The sequence below is a fragment of the Podarcis erhardii genome (genome assembly GCF_964252035.2).
Source record: "Podarcis erhardii genome assembly, chromosome: 7".
Classification (NCBI taxonomy): Eukaryota; Metazoa; Chordata; class Lepidosauria; order Squamata; family Lacertidae; genus Podarcis; species Podarcis erhardii.
This window is the reverse complement of record NC_138511.1, coordinates 844,676-863,222: the sequence shown is the minus strand read 5'-3', so window position 1 is coordinate 863,222 and position 18,547 is coordinate 844,676. Positions and strand designations below refer to the sequence as shown.

The 18,547-nt window shown below is 44.0% G+C and overlaps 1 protein-coding gene across 1 annotated transcript in view; it reads left to right on the top strand.

Annotated features, from left to right (window-relative positions):
* Window positions 1–18,291, top strand: part of LOC309346370 (maestro heat-like repeat-containing protein family member 7) — a 36,605-nt gene extending 18,314 nt beyond the window's left edge. Inside the window, exons 8-11 of the mRNA XM_081870054.1 lie at window positions 13,734–13,869; window positions 14,756–14,877; window positions 15,944–16,093; window positions 17,738–18,291. Of these exons, the coding sequence (XP_081726180.1) occupies window positions 13,734–13,869; window positions 14,756–14,877; window positions 15,944–16,093; window positions 17,738–17,896 (567 nt within the window). The 3' untranslated portion in view covers window positions 17,897–18,291. The remainder of the gene's footprint in view (window positions 1–13,733; window positions 13,870–14,755; window positions 14,878–15,943; window positions 16,094–17,737) is intronic.
* Window positions 18,292–18,547: the final 256 nt, after the last annotated feature.

Genomic DNA, 18,547 nt, shown 5'->3' with positions numbered 1-18,547 from the left:
AAAACTCAAGAGAATCTAACCTCCCCTCGGGTGCCTGTGACTTTAAATCATCAAACAAATTATCAGATTCAACAGGCTTTTTGTCTTGTTCCATTAATTCAGAAGCACCATTTCCTGCTGCTGCTGCTGCTGCTGCTTCCTCTTCTTCCTCAGTATCATTTATACCGTTAGTATCTTGGAAAACAGCAACGCCATTCCAATTTACAGTTTGTATCATGCTTCTGGTAATATGAAATTTGCCAGTTGCTGGTATGTAAATTCTGTACGCCCCCTTCTGGTAGCCCATTAATTTTCTCAGAACACTACACTCACCCAATTTCTGCTTAGCGGGATAATGCATAATTACATCTGAATCCCAAATGCGTAGGTATTTCAGATTAGGGCATTTTTTAAACAGCTTCTCATAGGGGGTGACATCTAAACCAGAATGATAACTGCAATTTCTAACGTAACAAAAGGCATTGAGCGCTTCAGCCCAAAAGACTTTGGGCAGATTAGCATCGTACAGATAAGTTTTAACCCCTGCCTGCAGGTCATGCTGCACAACTTCAACAAGCCCATTTTGCCAGGGACTTCAGGGGCAAGATAACTCGTGAGTAGGCCCCTGTGCCTCAGAAGAAAATTCCCCGCCCCGGTCAGAAAACAGATACTTAATTTGTTTGTTAAAATGCATTTTTTACCCAGTTGCAAAAAGCTCTGTATTTCTCAAATGCTTGGGACTTCTCAGCTATTGCATAAGTCCAACAATATCTACTATACTGGTCTATCAGGGTAAGCCAGTACTTAGAACCTCCTAATGATGGTGGGAGTGGCCCAACTAAATCACAATGTACATGCTCAAATGGCTCAGTTATTTTCCTATCTGAGCACCTACCCTTGCGTGCAACCTTAATCTTATTCTTGCAACAGGATAGACATTGCATAAAGAATTTACATGGTTTTAAGTTTAGGCCATTAACAATAGTCTTTGTCTTAATTACATCAGCAAAATTCAGGTGTCCCAGAATTCTGTGTGCTTCATGGACACACCCGGAATGTGGCCTTACACTCCTCAACCCCTGGCTTGACTGTGCTGCTCTGCAATTTATAGGCGATTGGGAGTAGGTGTGAAAATACAGTCTATATAATCAGAGTCCCGGGCATACAATAGACATTTGTTCCCATTGAAAAACTCACACATTGACTTTAAGAAACGCACAGTTATGCCTTGACGAGCAAAACTTCTTACTGACAATAAATTGTCCACTGACGGGCAGTAAATGCAGTTCGCTATCGTAATGTTTAAAGAGTCAAGTTTAATAGTACCCCTGCCAAGCGACTGCAAGACTTGTGAATTGGCTAAATGTACATTACCAATTTCCTCTTCGAAAGAAATAAACAAGCTTCGATTGTTGCAAATGTGCTGAGATGCTCCTGAGTCCACAATAAAAAACTTCCACTTGGCACCTTTAATTCTTTTACGATCTGTAGTCCGAGCATGAAAAGCTCGCGGCTCGTTTCTGTCTTTACGGTACAATGTCGGCTGCTGGGCTGATGACTGTGACTGACGAACAGAAACAGACTTGGGAGTACTTTGCTTTCTTTTGGATCTGCAGTCCTTTGCAAAATGTCCCTGCTTATTGCAGAACCAACAACGCTTTGCAGCTTTAAATGCAGTCGTATCAACACAAGTTTGCATATGGCGTTCCTCATTGTTTCTGGAAATAGGAGTGCTTATGGCACAAGCCTCCCTTCTATCCAACTCGCCCATTAATCGTGCCGTTATTTTTTTTAAATAATTTTTTATTAAGATTTTAAAGGTTACAAAAAAATAAGAAAAAATACAGTCAAAAAAGAAAATAAGAATAAAAAAATACATATATCAAAATACAGAAAAAAGAAAGATAAAAAACAAAGGTAAAAAGAAAAAAAAGTAAAAAAGCAAATCAAACCTTTAACTCGCTTAGTTGCAATCACTTATTTCCTTGACTTCCTCGTGCCTCCCATTTTTGTATTCTAATTCTGTTAGATATTCTAGCAAATCCTTCCAACCTTGTTTTTATCCTAATAGTTTATCTTAACATACTATACTTCCCCTCTTTATATTTTAATTCATATAAATATTTCAACACATCCTTGATCTTAATTTTATCCTCATATCTTATCTTAATATACTGTAATTTTCCATTCTTTCCTTCACCAAGTTATCATCCACTTTAACTTTGTTTAATCTTATTTCCCATTAAAACTTATATATCTGTACTTATTCTTAAGACATTTCCCCTAAGGTCAAAGAAAAAATTCAATTCCGCGATTTTCCCATCTCTCATTTAAAAAAAAACAAATTTATATTATATATACTTTAGATTCCCAATTTTCTTTCACCAAATCCCCTCCCCGGTTTCAGCCCCTCAATAGTTCCATTAATCTCAGAAAACCATCAGCCCGGAGATCTTAAATCCGAGGCTCCTAAGTCTGTCCCCTCTGCCAGTCTTTTTGATAGTCTTTAATGTTGAAAATCAGATCTTGGGGAAGCCCCAACCCAACAGTCATCATATTACTTCCTGCCAAACTTCCATAGTTAAAAGTAGGGCCTATAAAGTATTCCAAATCTTGTTTCACACTCTTTTCAAATCCAAAGGCCCCCAAAGCTCCAATCTTCCAATCTCCACCTGGCTCGGATTTATATTCCAAAGGTCATTTGATCTCCACATAGGGTGATCTCTCCATCTTTCATCTTCCAGGCCAAACCAGGCTTCCATCTCCAAATATTTACTTCTCCTAGTTGTCATCATGTAGGGCCTCAAGTAGTAATCCACTATTGGCCTCTGTAGGGTTACGGCTCCCCCTTTCCTCACTTTGCTCACAACAAGATTCTCCTTTTCAAATTTTTCAATTTGTTCAGTTGAAAGAGGTTCCTGTGCTTGGTTCTTGTCCACTTCTTTGCCAAAACCTACTTTTGTTTCCAAGATTACCACGTTAGTAGCCATAACATTTATCTGGTCTTGCAGCTTTCCCAAGAGATAAAATGTCCTGTTCAGTTCACACTCGATTTCCTTCCTAACAGCCATACTTAAATAGTCCAAGGTCAAAAACTAGTTTCTCAAGGCTTTTATCTTTAGCTGCATCCTTACGACAATAACCCAAAGCTCTCTCTAGAGGGATTCAAATTCTTTTTCACTCCTTCCAGCACAGACCCAAAGGTCCCATACATTGAATTATAACAGTTCCTTTCTTCCTTTTAAACATAAAGTTGTAACAAAAACAGGCAGTAGAAACAAAGTCCTTCTTTTGTATCCTAACAGCTAACTTGACAGCTGTCAAATCACTGTCAACGGGCTCACACAGACCACTCCCGGGTCTGGGGATGTGGCACTTCAATTTCACGGATTTTAACCTTCTCCTGCAGGTTCCCCTGCTTTCAAAAAAGATATTGATGATAGTTTCAATCAATGGAATTTAGGTCCTTTACACAAAACTCTCCACGACCTTAGTTAACTGGTTCTTTGCTTCAGTTTATTTACAGAAAGGGGAGGCGGACTTCCTGTTTGGACCTTCCCTGATCGGTACCAATTATTTTTTTTTAAAAAAAAAAACTTTAAATACTTTAGAATTCCAATTTCCGTTCTACTCACGGGTTGTTGTTTAAAATCCATTTGTCCACAAGAAAAAGTCAGCGCGCTCTGGCAACGGCTACGCGGCTTCACTCCGTAAAAATAGCGGTCGATTCAAAACACCGCGCTGCTCACCCCACGTCACTTCGGAACCCCTGAAAAGGGGTTTCCCTGTGGGTAGGGGAGCGCTCCTGGTGTCAACCGAATCCCACGTTCCCAGGCTTCATCCACCTGGGATTTCTAAAGGGTCTCCGCCTTCGCCGCGGCGGTACGACCCGAATTCCACGGAGCGGGTTCCTCTCAGTCAGAGGAATGCTGCCATTGTCGATGGCGCTAACCCGGAAGTCCGCTAATCATGCCGTTACCCCTTCCACGGTTAATTGTGCTGGTGGAACGGCAGATATCTGGCTAGCTACACCATCAAAGTCCTCATTAAGGGAAGAAAGAATGATAAAAACATACTGAATATAAGGTATCTCCATGTCCCTTCGAATTAATTCGCAGTGTATTGCCTCCAGACGTCTCAAGTGTGCTGCCAAATCACTACCAGGCTGCAACTTGGTCTGGTACAGCTGCTTGAAAAACGTCAATGCAGACACTGACTCTTTTCTAATATGCACTGCTGCAAGACTGTCCCACATTTCTTTGGCAGTTTTCTTATTTCTTATATAGACTACTTGCTGGTCACTGACTGCCAAATTAATTATTGCCCTGGCTTTTGCATCTCCTTTCGACCAAGCATTAGTTACAGGGTCAGGAGGGTCATCAGTTACATAGGTCCATACTTCTCTAGAGGTCAAAAGCGCCTCCACCCGAAAAGACCATAAACTATAGTTCTCATCTGTTAGCTGTGGGAACACCAGAGCCTTCTCAGCTTCTGGAACCCGGTCAACCATTCTGGAACTCTTCCAGACCCACAGAAACTACACTAGCAGGAGAAGGAGTTTTCAAAGCTTTCTCAGAGTCCAAAATAAGGCAGTCATCCACTCAGCAGCTGGGCCCATAACCAAAGATGTTAGCTATTTGCAGTATAGTAGCACTGCAGAGAGCTTGCTGGGGAGACCATGCATTAAAAAAGGACTCAAAAATAACTTAAACAAGGTTTTAATAACAAAAACAAAAACACTAAATACATCAACAACAAACCAGACCCAACCACCAACCAATCCCCCAGGGTAATGGGAGAGCTAGGTGCTGCTCCTTATATACTACACCCAAATGCTGACACAGCCATTCAACATTCAACCATTCAACATTCAACCATTCAACAGCCAGAACTGAGTTCCAGTGAGTTCTGGCTGGGGAAAAAGCCCTGGGGCAAGCCTAGGGTGGGCCACCTAAGCACAGCTCTCTTGCCCTGTGCCCCTCTGCCACCTTTGCCGACTGAGAGCCAGTGTGGTGTAGTGGTTAAGAGTGGTAGTCTCCTAATCTGGGGAACCGGGTTCACGTCTCCGCTCCTCCACATGCAGCTGCTGGGTGACCTTGGGCCAGTCACACTTCTTTGAAGTCTCTCAGCCCCAGTCACCTCACAGAGTGTTTGTTGTGGGGGAGGAAGGGAAAGGAGAATGTTAGCCGCTTTGAGACTCCTTAAAGGGAGAGAAAGGTGGGATATCAAATCCAAACTCTTGGGGACTTTCGGGTTAGCGCCATCGGTAATGGCGGAATCCTTCTGACTAGGAGGATCTGCTTCGAGGAAATCGGGTCTGTACCGCTATGGCGAAGTGGAGACCCTTCAAAAGTCACAGGCGGGAGAAGCCTGTGAGCGTGGGATTCAGCGGGCACCTTTTGGGCCCCCCCAATTCGCAGGGAATACCGATTACGGTTCCAGAGCGAAGCAGGGTGAGCGGCGCGGTGCTGTGAATCAACTGCTTTTTCCTTGGAGCGAAGCCGCACAGCCGTTACCGGAGAGCGCTGACTTCTTCCTGTGACAATTCGACCTCAAAAGCAACTACCCGTGAATAGGAAAAATTGGAAGTATAAAAGGACGAAAAAGACTTAATTTGGCACCGATGCGGGGAGGTTTAAACAGGAAGTCCGCCTTCCGCTTTTGTAAATAGATCAAAGCAAAGAGACTACAAGCTAAAGTTTTGGAAATCCGACTGGAAAGGATTAATTTCCTAACACAAAAAGTATCAACCCCCCCCCCAGGAAGCAGGGGAAGGAGGGGGGAGTTTTGGACTATATATACCTGCAAGAGAGAGGGAAAGAAGTTAAAATCCACCGCTCAAAACTTGGGAACGGGCTGCCAATAGACAAAGACTGTTGTGCTTTGAACTGCGTATTAACTGTGAATAGACGACTTGCTGACAGCTAGCTCAGCAAGAGAGATACATTGTGGTTAGTTGTCCTCTTCTGCTCTTAAAAAGGAGGGAAAGTAACTGGAAAGTAACAAAAAATTGGAAGTGTTTATTTTTTTATTTGAGTTTAAAAGGTGTCATTTTGGACTATTGCAACTGTTTCCACCTAGAGGAAGTTTCTGAAATCGATACTAGGGGAATTTTCCACTTGCAAAGAGAAACTGTGTAGCTGGGATTGACCTTGGCTCTTCTATTGTTTAAGTGTTATGGCACATGGGAAAGAAAAAGTAGACTCGTCATTCCCAGACAAAACAACAAGGTCTGGGAAGATTTGGCAGTGAAGACCATCAGCCGTTGGTCTCCCTACCCCATCTGCGACTGTACCAACACAATCTAAGCCTAGTGGAATGTCATCAGAAGATGTTTTAGCGATTGCACTGGCCAAGATTAATGAATCTTTGGAGCAACTTAATAAGAGGGTCGAAGAGACAAATAAGACGGTTGAAGAGACAAAGATGACAGTGGACGAGGCAAAAGTGAAGGTAGATGCAGCAACCACTAAAATTGACTTAAATACAGAAAGCTTAAATAGCTTGGGACAAAAGGTGAACACTAATACAGAATCTATTCAGAAATTGTTGCAGGAATCTACTTTGATCCGACAGACTGCAGATGAAGCTAAGGAAAAAGCTGCTGCTGTGGAATTTAAGATAACACAATTGGAAACAGAGAAAGTCCCAGATCTACAGAGGCAAATTGAGGACCATAAATTGACACTTTCTATGATTGAACTTAAGGAAAAACAGACGAATTTAAGGATTAGAGCTGTACCTGAATTAGAGAAGGGCAGTTTGATAGAATTTGCAGAGTTCTGGAAGTTGGATTTGAAACAAGAAGAATTCAAAATCGTGAGGGCCTTCAGACTTGGAAGAGGAGGAAACAAGAATAAAATAAGGGACTGTCTGATTACTCTCCGATCTAAAGAAGAGAGAGATAAAATTTTGGGTCTGCACTTTCAGAATTCTTTGACAATTCTGCAGTCAAGAGTGGAAATCTTTAAAGATATACCGAAACATCTGTAATGGTTATAAGGGGTTACTTGTGCGTAAGTTGCCGTCACTTTTGGCTAGATTGCCTGGCTAACCATGCTTTTGGCTGAAAGCCCTCACTCCGTGGCCGTTCAGTCGCTTGCAGAATCCGTCAGTGGGCATTTCTTGAACCTCTTCCAGCATAAGAGCTGTTTGACGCCAAGTCTCCGCCTATCTCCCTGCGTGGGACTCTTCTGTGCAAGGAAGGAGTGGGCAGAGGCGTGCCCGTGCTCTCTCCACTGGTCTCAGATGAAGGGTCCCGGAGACCTCTCTCTGAATCCTCCATCTCCCTCCCTTCTCTACTGGTGTTACGTTGAATTCCTTCCCTCCTGCTGGTCCCCTCTCCTGCATCGCTTTGGAGCCCAGCCTCCACCTCACGCTCCAATGTCAGGTCCCTGACAACATCTTTTGGATCCTAGGTCCAACTTTGGAGATTTGGTTGCCCTGTTGAGAAGGAACAAAATCATCTTCAGGTGGGAATTTCCCCAAGGCCTATTCTTTAGCTTTAAAGGAAGAAAGATAAAGATAAGATCAGTGGAGGAAAAAGATAAGTTTTGGGGAAACCATGGAGAAGATCTGCAGAAAGAACTTGGAAAAGAGCCAGGAGTTTTGGACAGAAGTTCACCAAAAAGAGGGAAATCAACACCACTGACAGAAATAGATAAAGTACTAAGTGCTGTTGGAGGATAAGCAGAGTAACTACATCATGGCACTGCAAGTATTAAGCTGGAATGTGAATGGACTCAACTCCCCGGAAAAAAGGCGAGAGTCTTTCATTTATTAAAAAAAGAACAATTGGATTTGATTTGTCTACAAGAAACACATGTGATAAGGCTACACAGGAAGATATTGAGCAATAAAAGATTGGGACATGAATTTATTTCATCAGACAAAGTTAAGAAAAGAGGAGTAATACTTTATGCAAAATGAAATTGATGAATCAGGAAATAGAATGGAAGATCAAACAGATGAGACCGAAGACATTTGAATCGGCAAATAAATGTGGGAAACTGCTGGCTTGGCAAATGAAAAAAAGACAAAAACTTAATACTATTACTAATTTGGAAGTGGAGGGAAAGAATATACAGAATCCAGTGGAGATCAGGAAGTGCTTTCAGAGGTATTTAAACATCTATATACACAGGAGACTCAGAAAGAAATGGACATTGATCGATTTTTGAAAATAAATGGATTACAAAAAATCTCTCAAGAAAATAAGCTAATGTTGAATTATAAAATAACAGAACAGGAGGTAGAAGGAGCCATTCAGAACATGCAATTGGGCAAAACCCCAGGGCTGGATGGTTTCACTTCAAGATATTATAGATCCTTGAAAGAATGGCTAGTACAGCCTTTAAAGGAAGTTTGCAATGAAATACTGGAAGGGAAAAAGGCACCAGAGTCGTGGAAGGAAGCTTATATTACACTTATACCGAAAACAGAGTCTGAGAAGACACAGCTTAAGAACTACCGCCCCATATCTTTGCTCAATGTGGATTACAAAATTTTTGCTGATATTATGGCTAAAAGACTAAAAAAAGGTACTAGTAGAAGAAATCCATAAAGATCAAGTGGGCTTTCTCCCGGGGAGACACTTGTCTGACAATACGAGGAATATAATTAACATTTTAGAAAAATTACAAGTGAATATTAACACCAAAGCAGTTTTGATATTTGTGGACGCGGAGAAAGCCTTTGACAATATTTCTTGGAGTTTCATGAAGAAAAATTTACAGGGAATGGGGGTAGGTCAAGGTTTTGAAAATGGTATAGGTGCAATCTATTCAGAACAAAAAGCTAAATTAATTGTAAACAATGTAGTCACAGAGGAGTTTAAGATTGAGAAAGGAACACAACAAGGTTGCCCAATCTCTCCATTGCTTTTTATATCGGTCCTGGAGGTTCTGCTTAATATGATTAGAAAGGACCAATTGATTAAAGGTATACAAGTCAGAGCTAAACAGTACAAATTGAAAGCATTTGCTGATGATTTGGTATTGACACTACAGGAGCCAGAATCTAGTACCAAAAGAGTATTGGAATTGATTCAAGAATTTGGTCATGTTAATAATAATAATAATAATAATAATAATAATAATAATAATAATTTATTATTTATACCCCGCCCATCTGGCTGGGCCTCCCCAGCCACTCCGGGCGGCTTCCATAAAAACCAAAAATACAGTAAAATATCACACGTTAAAAACTTCCCTGAACAGGGCTGCCTTAAGATGTCTTCTGAATGTCAGGTAGTTGTTTATCGCTTTGACATCTGCTGGAAGGGCGTTCCACAGGGCGGGGGCCACTACCGAGAAGGCCCTCTGCCTGGTTCCCTGTAGCTTTGCTTCTCGCAATGAGGGAACCGCCAGAAGGCCCTCGGCGCTGGACCTCAGCGTCCGGGCAGAATGATGGGGGTGGAGACGCTCCTTCAGGTATACTGGACCGAGGCCGTTTAGGGCTTTAAAGGTCAGCACCAACACTTTGAATTGTGCTTGGAAACATACTGGGAGCCAATGTAGGTCTTTCAAGACCGGTGTTATATGGTCTCGGCGGCCGCTCCCAGTCACCAGTCTAGCTGCCGCATTCTGGATTAGTTGTAGTTTCCGAGTCACCTTCAAAGGTAGCCCCACGTAGAGTGCATTGCAGTAGTCCAAGCGGGAGATAACCAGAGCATGCACCACTCTGGCGAGGCAGTCCGCAGGCAGATAGGGTCTCAGCCTGCATACCAGATGGAGCTGGTACACAGCTGCCCTGGACACAGATTTAACCTGTGCCTCCATGGACAGCTGTGAGTCCAAAATGACTCCCAGGCTGCGCACCTGGTCCTTCAGGGGCACAGTTACCCCATTCAGGACCAGGGAATCCTCCACACCTGCCCGCCTCCTGTCCCCCAAAAACAGTACTTCTGTCTTGTCAGGATTCAACCTCAATCTGTTAGCCGCCATCCATCCTCCAACCGCCTCCAGACACTCACACAGGACCTTCACCGCCCTCACTGGTTCTGATTTAAAAGAGAGGTAGAGCTGGGTATCATCCGCATACTGATGAACACCCAGCCCAAACCTCCTGATGATCTCTCCCAGCGGCTGCATGTAAATGTTGAAAAGCATGGGGGAGAGGACAGAACCCTGAGGCACCCCACAAGTGAGAGCCCAGGGGTCTGAACACTCATCCCCCACCACCACTTTCTGAACACGGCCCAGGAGGAAGGAGCGGAACCACTGTATGACAGTGCCCCCAGCTCCCAGCCCCTCAAGACGGTCCAGAAGGATGTTATGGTTGATGGTATCAAACGCCGCTGAGAGATCCAGCAGAACTAGGAAACAGCTCTCACCTTTGTCCCTAGCCCGCCGGAGATCATCAACCAGTGCGACCAAGGCAGTTTCAGTCCCATGATGAGGCCTGAATCCCGACTGGAAGGGATCCAAATGGTCCGCTTCTTCCAGGCGTGCCTGGAGTTGTTCGGCAACCGCTCGCAGGATTTAAGTTGAATAAGTTGAAAACTAAGGTTTTAGAGAAAAATCTAACAGTGATTGAGAGAGAGAAGTTTCAGAAGGAGACAGGATTAACATTGGTTAAGAAAGTGAAATACTTAGGGGTTAACATGACTGCTAAGAATGTGAATTTATTTAAAGATAATTATGAAAAATGTTGGACGGAAGTGAAAAAGGATCTAGAAATATGGACAAATTTGAAGTTATCATTGCTAGGCTGAATTGCTGCGATAAAAATGAATGTATTGCCAAGGATGGTGTTTTTGTTTCAAACACTGCAAATTTTGGACAAAATGGATTGTTTCAAGAAGTGGCAGAAAGATATCTCTAGATTTGTCTGGCAGGGCAAGAAATTTAAGATACTAACTGATGCTAAAGAAAGAGGTGGATTTGCCCTGCCAGACCTTAAGCTTTATTATGAATCAGCCGCATTTTGTTGGCTGAGAGAATGGCTGCTTCTTGAAAACATAGACATTTTAGACCTAGAAGGTTTTAATAATGTATTTGGGTGGCATGCATATCTGTGGTATGACAAGGTCAAAGCACATAAAGCGTTTAAAAACCATATTGTCAGGAAAGCACTGTTTAATGTCTGGATAAGATATAAGGATTTGCTTGAAAACAAAACTCCAAGGTGGTTGTCACCAATGGAAGCAAAGGCTCAGAAAAAGCTCAATATGGAGGCCAAGTGGCCGAAATATTGGGAAATTTTGGAACAAGAAGGGGACAGATTAAAACTGCAGAGTTTTGAAAAACTAAAAAACAAAGTACGAGACTGGCTTCATTATTACCAAATAATGGAGGCTTACAATTTGGATAAGAAAATTGGCTTTCTGGTGGAAAAATCAAAATTGGAAACAGAACTGTTAGATCCTAAAACTAAGAATTTGTCAAGAATGTATAACTTGCTGTTGAAATGGAATACTCAGGATGAAATGGTGAAATCTGCTATGATTAAATGGGCACAAGATGTTGGACATAACATTATGATGGCTGCCTGGGAACAGTTATGGACCACAGGCATGAAATTCACGGCATGTAATGCCCTAAGAGAAAACTTAATGAAAATGATTTACAGGTGGTACATGACACCAGTCAAGCTTGCAAAAATTTATCATTTGCCCGATAATAAATGTTGGAAATGTAAAGAGACTGAGGGTACATTTTTTCACCTTTGGTGGACATGCCCAAGGATTAAGACTTTCTGGGAGATGATCTATAATGAAATGAAAAGGTATTTAAGTATACCTTTCAGAAGAAACCAGAGGCCTTTCTCCTGGGCATGGTTGGCCAATTGGTGTCAAAGAAGGATAGAACTTTCTTTATGTATGCCACAACAGCAGCAAGAATACTCATTGCAAAATATTGGAAGACACAAGGTCTACCCACCTGGGAAGAATGGCAGATGAAGGTGATGGACTATATGGAACTGGCAGAAATGACTGGCAGAATCCGAGACCAAGGAGAAGAGTTGGTGGAAGAAGATTGGAAGAAATTTAAAGTTTATCTACAGAAACATTGTAAAATTAAGGAATGTTAGAAGGATGTTGGAATGAAGTTATGTGGTTTTAGCAGAAATGATATAAAGGTCTAAGTAAAAATGGATTGTTAATTGGTGAAAGAAGAGAATGTAAAATTATAGTATGTTAAGATAAATTATTAGGATAAAAACGAAGATGGAAAGGATTTGCTGAAATATCTAATTGAACTAGAATACAAAAAAGGGAGGTGTGAGGAAGTCAAGGAAATAAGTAAAGGAAAGAAAGTTATTGTCAGAGCTGCCCGAGGTCCCAGCTCACAAAGGACCAACGCCAGTTCGTTGTTATATACAAAAGTCTTTATTGAAGTTCAGTTTCGATTTCAAAGCCGCGGCGCGTAGCTCTACGTCTCAAACTCTAGACCGCTGAAGCTCCGTCTGAATCTCCTTCCCCCCGACACCAGTTTAAGACTCTAGCCTTGCTCCACCTCTTCCTTTGCTCTTTTCTCCTCTGGGCCCGCCTGTCCGCTGGGGTCTCGCCCTTTCTAGACTCTTCTGACGCTGAGTCCCCTGAGTCTTCCCCCTCCCTCCGGCGGGCTTTAGGACCTGGTTCCCAATCCGGGTTTCCTGCTGTTCCGCGCGCCTGTACATTCGAACTTGGCGCGCGCGCCCAGCCGGCAACCTTCCTCCTGACCGTTACACTGCTCCTGTCACTGCTTCCCCCTTCGGAGAGGCTAGCTGGACCTGACTTCCCCTCCGTTCCCTCACTCTGCGATAGAGGCGTGTCCAGCCCTGATTCATCTTCTCTCCCTGCTGGAGGAGAAGCTGGCCCTGATACATGGGACTCTTTCCCCAAACCACGCTCTGGTGGAGGAGCTGGTTCCTGATCTCCCGCTGCTGCTTTGGGAGTCCCCGCTGGCCCCTTGCTTCTGGTGTGTCCCCCCTGGGACCCCCCTTGCACTGGCCATCGGCGCCCCCCTCTGGGAATCTTCTGATTCGCTGGAGAAGCTCATGGAATCTCTCGGGCCACTTTCATACTCCCCTACGCTGCCCTCCGATTCTTCCCCTTCGCTCTCCATTTCCTCTCTCCCCTGTGCCTCTGCTCCTGAGCCCCTGACAGTTATTGTGGTAGTGTAATGGTTAGGAGAAAGGTCACTGGGTTGGCGCGAGAAGCAAGTTCAAATGTACAGGAGCGCGGGACAGCAGAGAGTGAGGATTGGGAACCGGGTCCTAAAGCACGCCGGAGGCAGGGGGAGGAGCTAAGCGACTCAGCGTCGGAAGAGTCTAGAAAGGGCAATGCCCCAGCGGGCAGGAGGACCCAGAGGAGAAGAGTGCAGCGCAGGAGGTGGAGCAGTGCTAGGATCTTAAACTGGTGTGGAAGGGGCGGAGACTCAGACGGGACTTCGCCGATCTAGAGTCTAGACGTAGGGCTGCACGCCCTGGCTTTGAAATGGAAATTAAACTTCAATAAAGACTTTTGTACATAACATCAGCCTAGCGTTGGTCCTCTGTGAGCTGGGACCTAGAGGCAGCTCTGACAGTTATGTAAAGGTTTGATTTGTTTTTTTTAATTGTCTGGGTTTTTTTTTTTGTTTTGTTTAAATTGATATTTGTTTATCTTTTTTTCCCTAACCTTTAAAATCTTAATAAAAATCCATTAAAAAATAAATAAATCAAATCCAAACTCTTCTTCTTCTTCTTCTGAAAGCATGCCAGACGGTTTTCTCTTGCTGGGCTCTGTGGGACAAGGGCTGACTGTGCATCTCTCTCTCTCCACTTCTTAGGTATCCCAGGATTTCCCCCTTCTTGGACAGCTGGTGGCGCTCTTGTCCCTTCACCTCACAGACAACGTGAAGGAGATTGGCCTGCAGTCAGCAGAGGCCTTGTACCATCTCCATTACATCATGATAGCCAAAATGGGTGAGGGGGATGCTGGGAAATGGCTTGTTTCTTGTAAGCCGCAGGGTGGGAGATCTGTAGCCCTCCAGAGGCTGCTCCAACTCCCATCATCCCTGAGTGTTGCCCATGCTGGCTGCTGCTGGGGTTGATCAGGGAGTTCAGGAGGGCCAGAATTGTGCTAGCACTGGCCTAACGCCAACACCCCGTTGGCCAGAGATGAGAGGGCAGTCTTGGGGGAGGAATTCACTGCTGATGTTCATCAGAAAAGCCTTCTGGACCTGACCAGTGGCCCAGCCCAGTCCAGCATCCTGTTCCCACAGGGGTTGATCAGATGCTTGTGGGAATCCAGCAAGCAGAATTCAAGCTCTTTCTACTCCTGTACTTTGCTGCCTCTGACCATGGAGGCAGAGCATAGCCATCCTGGCTAATAGCCATGGGTAGCCTTCTCTTCCATGAATTTGCCTCATCTTCTTTGAAAGCCATCTTGGTCCGTGGCCATCAGTGCCTCCTGTGGCAGGGAGTTCCAGAGTTTAGCTGTGCATTGCAAGAAGAAGGACCATCCTGAAACTTCAGTTTCATTGGAGGTCCAGTTGTTCTCATGTTATGAGGGCAAGAGAGAAAGCTTTCTCTCTCCACTTTCTCCAAGCCATACATTGTGTCTCCTCTTCCTCGCCGTTTTTCTAAACGGAACCGCCCCCCAAATGCTGCAACCAGCATTTGCTCCACAAGCACCCCAGTCCTTTTGGTTGCCCCCTTCTGAACCTTTTTTCCAATTCCGAATTATAATTTTTGAGGTGAAACCAATAATTGTTTTTGTTGGTCCCAGCGGGAAAACTGGAGGTTTTGAGCAGGGAGCACTAATGCTGGGTTCTTTTGCATGCATATTCCAAAACCCGACCCTGCTTAGGTAAGGAACTGGAGAAGAGGAGGAATAAAAATAAGAAAGGCAACATGGTCAGATGGGTCCGAGAAGACTTCTTCATCCCTGGGCCCTCTCTCTTCCACTACAACATCGCAAAAGTGGCCAAGGTAGGGGTGGCCTTTTGTACTCTTTATTGCTAAGACCGCAGCCACTCCCAGTTAGCAAAGATTTGCTCACTCGGGCCAACGGGGCCCTGCCCCACCAACTTCAGCCTGCCCTCAGGCAGCCCACGCCTTCTAGGGATGAGGGAGAGATTCAGAGCAGTTCACACTGGAAGCCAAAGCTATCAGATCAAGGCTTTCAGAAACAACAGGAGAACTGAAACACAACCCGCCTTTGAAATTCACATGTCCTTGAATTTCGCAATGCCAAACAGTGTGTAAAAAAATCCATGCGTGAGCTATTAGTGTAAATAACATTCAGAAATGCATTGTATTAGAATAAATTGCTCAAAGACAAGTGCCCGGTAGCCTAAACTGCATGCAGAATTCTACTTATTGAAATTCTACCAGGTGCTGGGAGACCTAGGGTTCAGATCCCCACTCACGAGTCAGTCACAGTCTCTCAGTCTAACCTACCTCATGAGACTAAAACGGGGAGGAGAGAGAACCATGCATTGCCACCTTGGGCTCCTCAGGGCGGAAAAAGAATAGGAAAAGTTGACTCATTCGATGCATCTTTCACAAGGCACTGCCAAGCCAGTGGACTATGCCAACCTTGTGGTGGGTGTTTTTGTTGTATATTAAGAACTAAACACACAGCCGGCAGGTTCCCACCCAGTCTGTTAGGCATTGGTTATATAACGGATAGCCACTATTATTCACCCTCTCTGTTCCTGGAGGGATTTTTTTTTAAAATTTTCTAGTCTGATTTTAGATTGAACCTCTTCATGTTCCAATGTCATAACCAATTTAAGATGTGGATCGAAAATAGCAAGGCGTCACCTGACTTTTAGTTTGGTTTGTTGTAAAATCTTTCAGCTACTTAAATAAACACATAAATAGAATCACCAAATTGTAGAGTTGGAAGGGACGTGGGGGTCACTTAGTTCAACCCTCTCAAGGCAGAGTGGAGATGTCTTTCACTTGGTTTGTGAAGGCACCCTTGGACTACTGAAACGTGGTCAGAGTGTGGAGCAGAAGAAAACTCCCTCTTCTTTCTTCTTTGTGCCAGGCTTTTGGGGAGCACCTCACGCCCAGCCAGATCAACGAAGTCGTGTTGAAGGCGATTGACAACCTGACAGTGGAAGACAGAGCCGTCTCTCAGGCTGCAGGAAAGCTCCTGAGGTCCTTCCTTGAGGAATGCGGCATGGAAATGGAGGACGTAAGGCTCAAAACGGAGGCAGGGGGAGCAGGTTTCCTCTAAATCAAACATTCTCTTCGGACTTAGAATTAGCTTGTTTCTGGGAAGTAAGAAGGCATTGTGTGGGAAGTAAGAAGAGCCAGTGTGGTGTAGTGGTTAAGAGCGGTAGACTCGTAATCTGGGGAACCGGGTTCCTCCACATGCAGCTGCTGGGTGACCTTGGGCCAGTTACACTTCTTTGAAGTCTCTCAGCCCCACTCACCTCGCAGAGTGTTTGTTGTGGGGGAGTTACAGATAGGTAGCCGTGTTGGTCTGCCATAGTCAAAACAAAAAATTCCTTCCAGTAGCACCTTAAAGACCAACTAAGTTAGTTCTAGGTATGAGCTTTTGTGTGCATGCACACTTCTTCAAATACACTGAAACAGAAGTCACCAGACCCTTTTATATAGTGAGAAGGTGGGGATGGGTATTACTCAGAAGGGTGGTGGGAATGGGTGATTGGCAGATAGCTGTGATGAGCCTGTTGACGACTCTTAACGACTGCAATAGGTCTTACAGGAAAAAGCAAGGGGTGAGAAGGTGAAAAGTGGCTTTGTCATGTATAATGAGATAAGAATCCAATGTCTTTGTTCAGACCAGGTCTCTCCATGGTTTTAAGTTTGGTAATAAGTTGCAATTCAGCAGCTTCTCTTTCCAGTCTCTTTCCTGCTTTTTCCTGTAAGACCTATTGCAGTCGTTAAGAGTCGTCAACAAGAAGAGAACCCAAAATGAAAAAAAGGATAAAATCTTGGAAAAAATAAAGGAAGGAGAGAAGAAGCTGAGAGCAAAACCAAAATCACAGGAGATCCTGAAAGAGATAAAGTTATATCAAGTACAATATATGAAATTGATGAACCAGGAAATAGAATGGAAGATTACAAAATTTTTGCAGATATTTTGGCTAAAAGATTAAAAAGGGTGTTAGTAGAAGAAATTCATAAAGACCAAGCGGGCTTTCTCCCGGGCAGACATTTGTCTGATAATACGAGGAATATAATTTATATTCTAGAAAAATTACAAGTGAATATCAATACTAAGGCAGTTTTGATTTTTGTGGATGCAGAGAAGGCCTTTGACAACATTTCTTGGAGTTTTATGAAGAAGAATCTACAGGGGATGGGGGTAGGTCAAGGTTTTGAAAATGGTATAGGTGCAATTTATTCAGAACAAAAGGCAAAATTAATTGTGAACAATGCAGTGACAGAAGAGTTTAAGATTGAGAAAGGAACACGACAAGGTTGCCCAATCTCTCCATTGCTTTTTATATCGGTCCTGGAGGTTTTGTTAAATATGATCAGAAAGGACCAATTGGTTAAAGGCATACAAGTGGGTGCTAAACAGTACAAACTGAAAGCATTTGCTGACGATTTAGTATTGACTTTGCAGGAGCCAGAATCTAGTACCAAAAGGGTACTGGAATTGATTCAAAACAAAGATCACCACAGCCAATCACAAACAAACAACCACACCCTAGGCCACCCCAACCTCTCTCACCACCAAAGGAACACAAGTGAACGGCAGAGAACCGGCACGAGTAACGCTGACACCAAACCCTACATACATTAAGCAAAATAGAAACAGGTTCACCACACTTTCTCATCCTGGTCTTCTTTTATCTTCTTCCAGCTGCCTATGGTTGTGAAGGAGATTTACAACCGTCTCCACCAGATCCCCGACACCCGCACTAAGGAAGTGACACTTTCGGCTCTTGTCAGCCTAGCCACCAAGCGCATGCAGCCGGTCGTAGACAGCCTGTTGGACTGTTCGATGGAGTGTGATGAGTAAGTTTTTGTGATGTGAAAATGGGGAGGGGTAGATTTAAGGGGTTTCTTAATTTATATTTATTTATATTGAATTTCGTACTTGCAAAAAATTGTGCTCCGAGTTGTGGTTTCTTTCTTTGCTAATGTATGTGCAATATAAAGAAAATATCAAAGGCCTGACTTTTTTTAAGAAAAGGAAAAGGGAAAAATTCTGTTTTGAAAAATTGCAGAAGTGCCACGGTGATCTGGAAGGCCTTGGTCGCTGATCAGTATTCCAGCGTCAAGCTGCTGAGACCTCTCCTGAAAAGGCTGCAGGATGAAGACCCCAAAGCGGAAGTCACTTCCAGGCGACGCAGCACTTCTCAAATGCCAATGGCGGTACGAAACCACTCAGTTTCTCTCTCCTGGATTGTTTTGAATGGGAGCTGGATGGGGCTGGGGGCTTCTTGCTGGGAGGGGGGTGCATCTTAATAAGTGGTCCATCCTGTGAGCACCTGCTTTGTATGCAGAAGGGCCCCAGCATCTCCATGTCGGGGAGTTCCTTGCCTGAAACCCTGGACAGCCACTGCTAGTCAGTGTAGACAACACTGAGGGAAATGGACCGGGGCTCTGAGTCGCGTCTGAGTCTGAGATCTTGATCTGACGATGACCTCTGCTGAATGCCGTTCTCCTG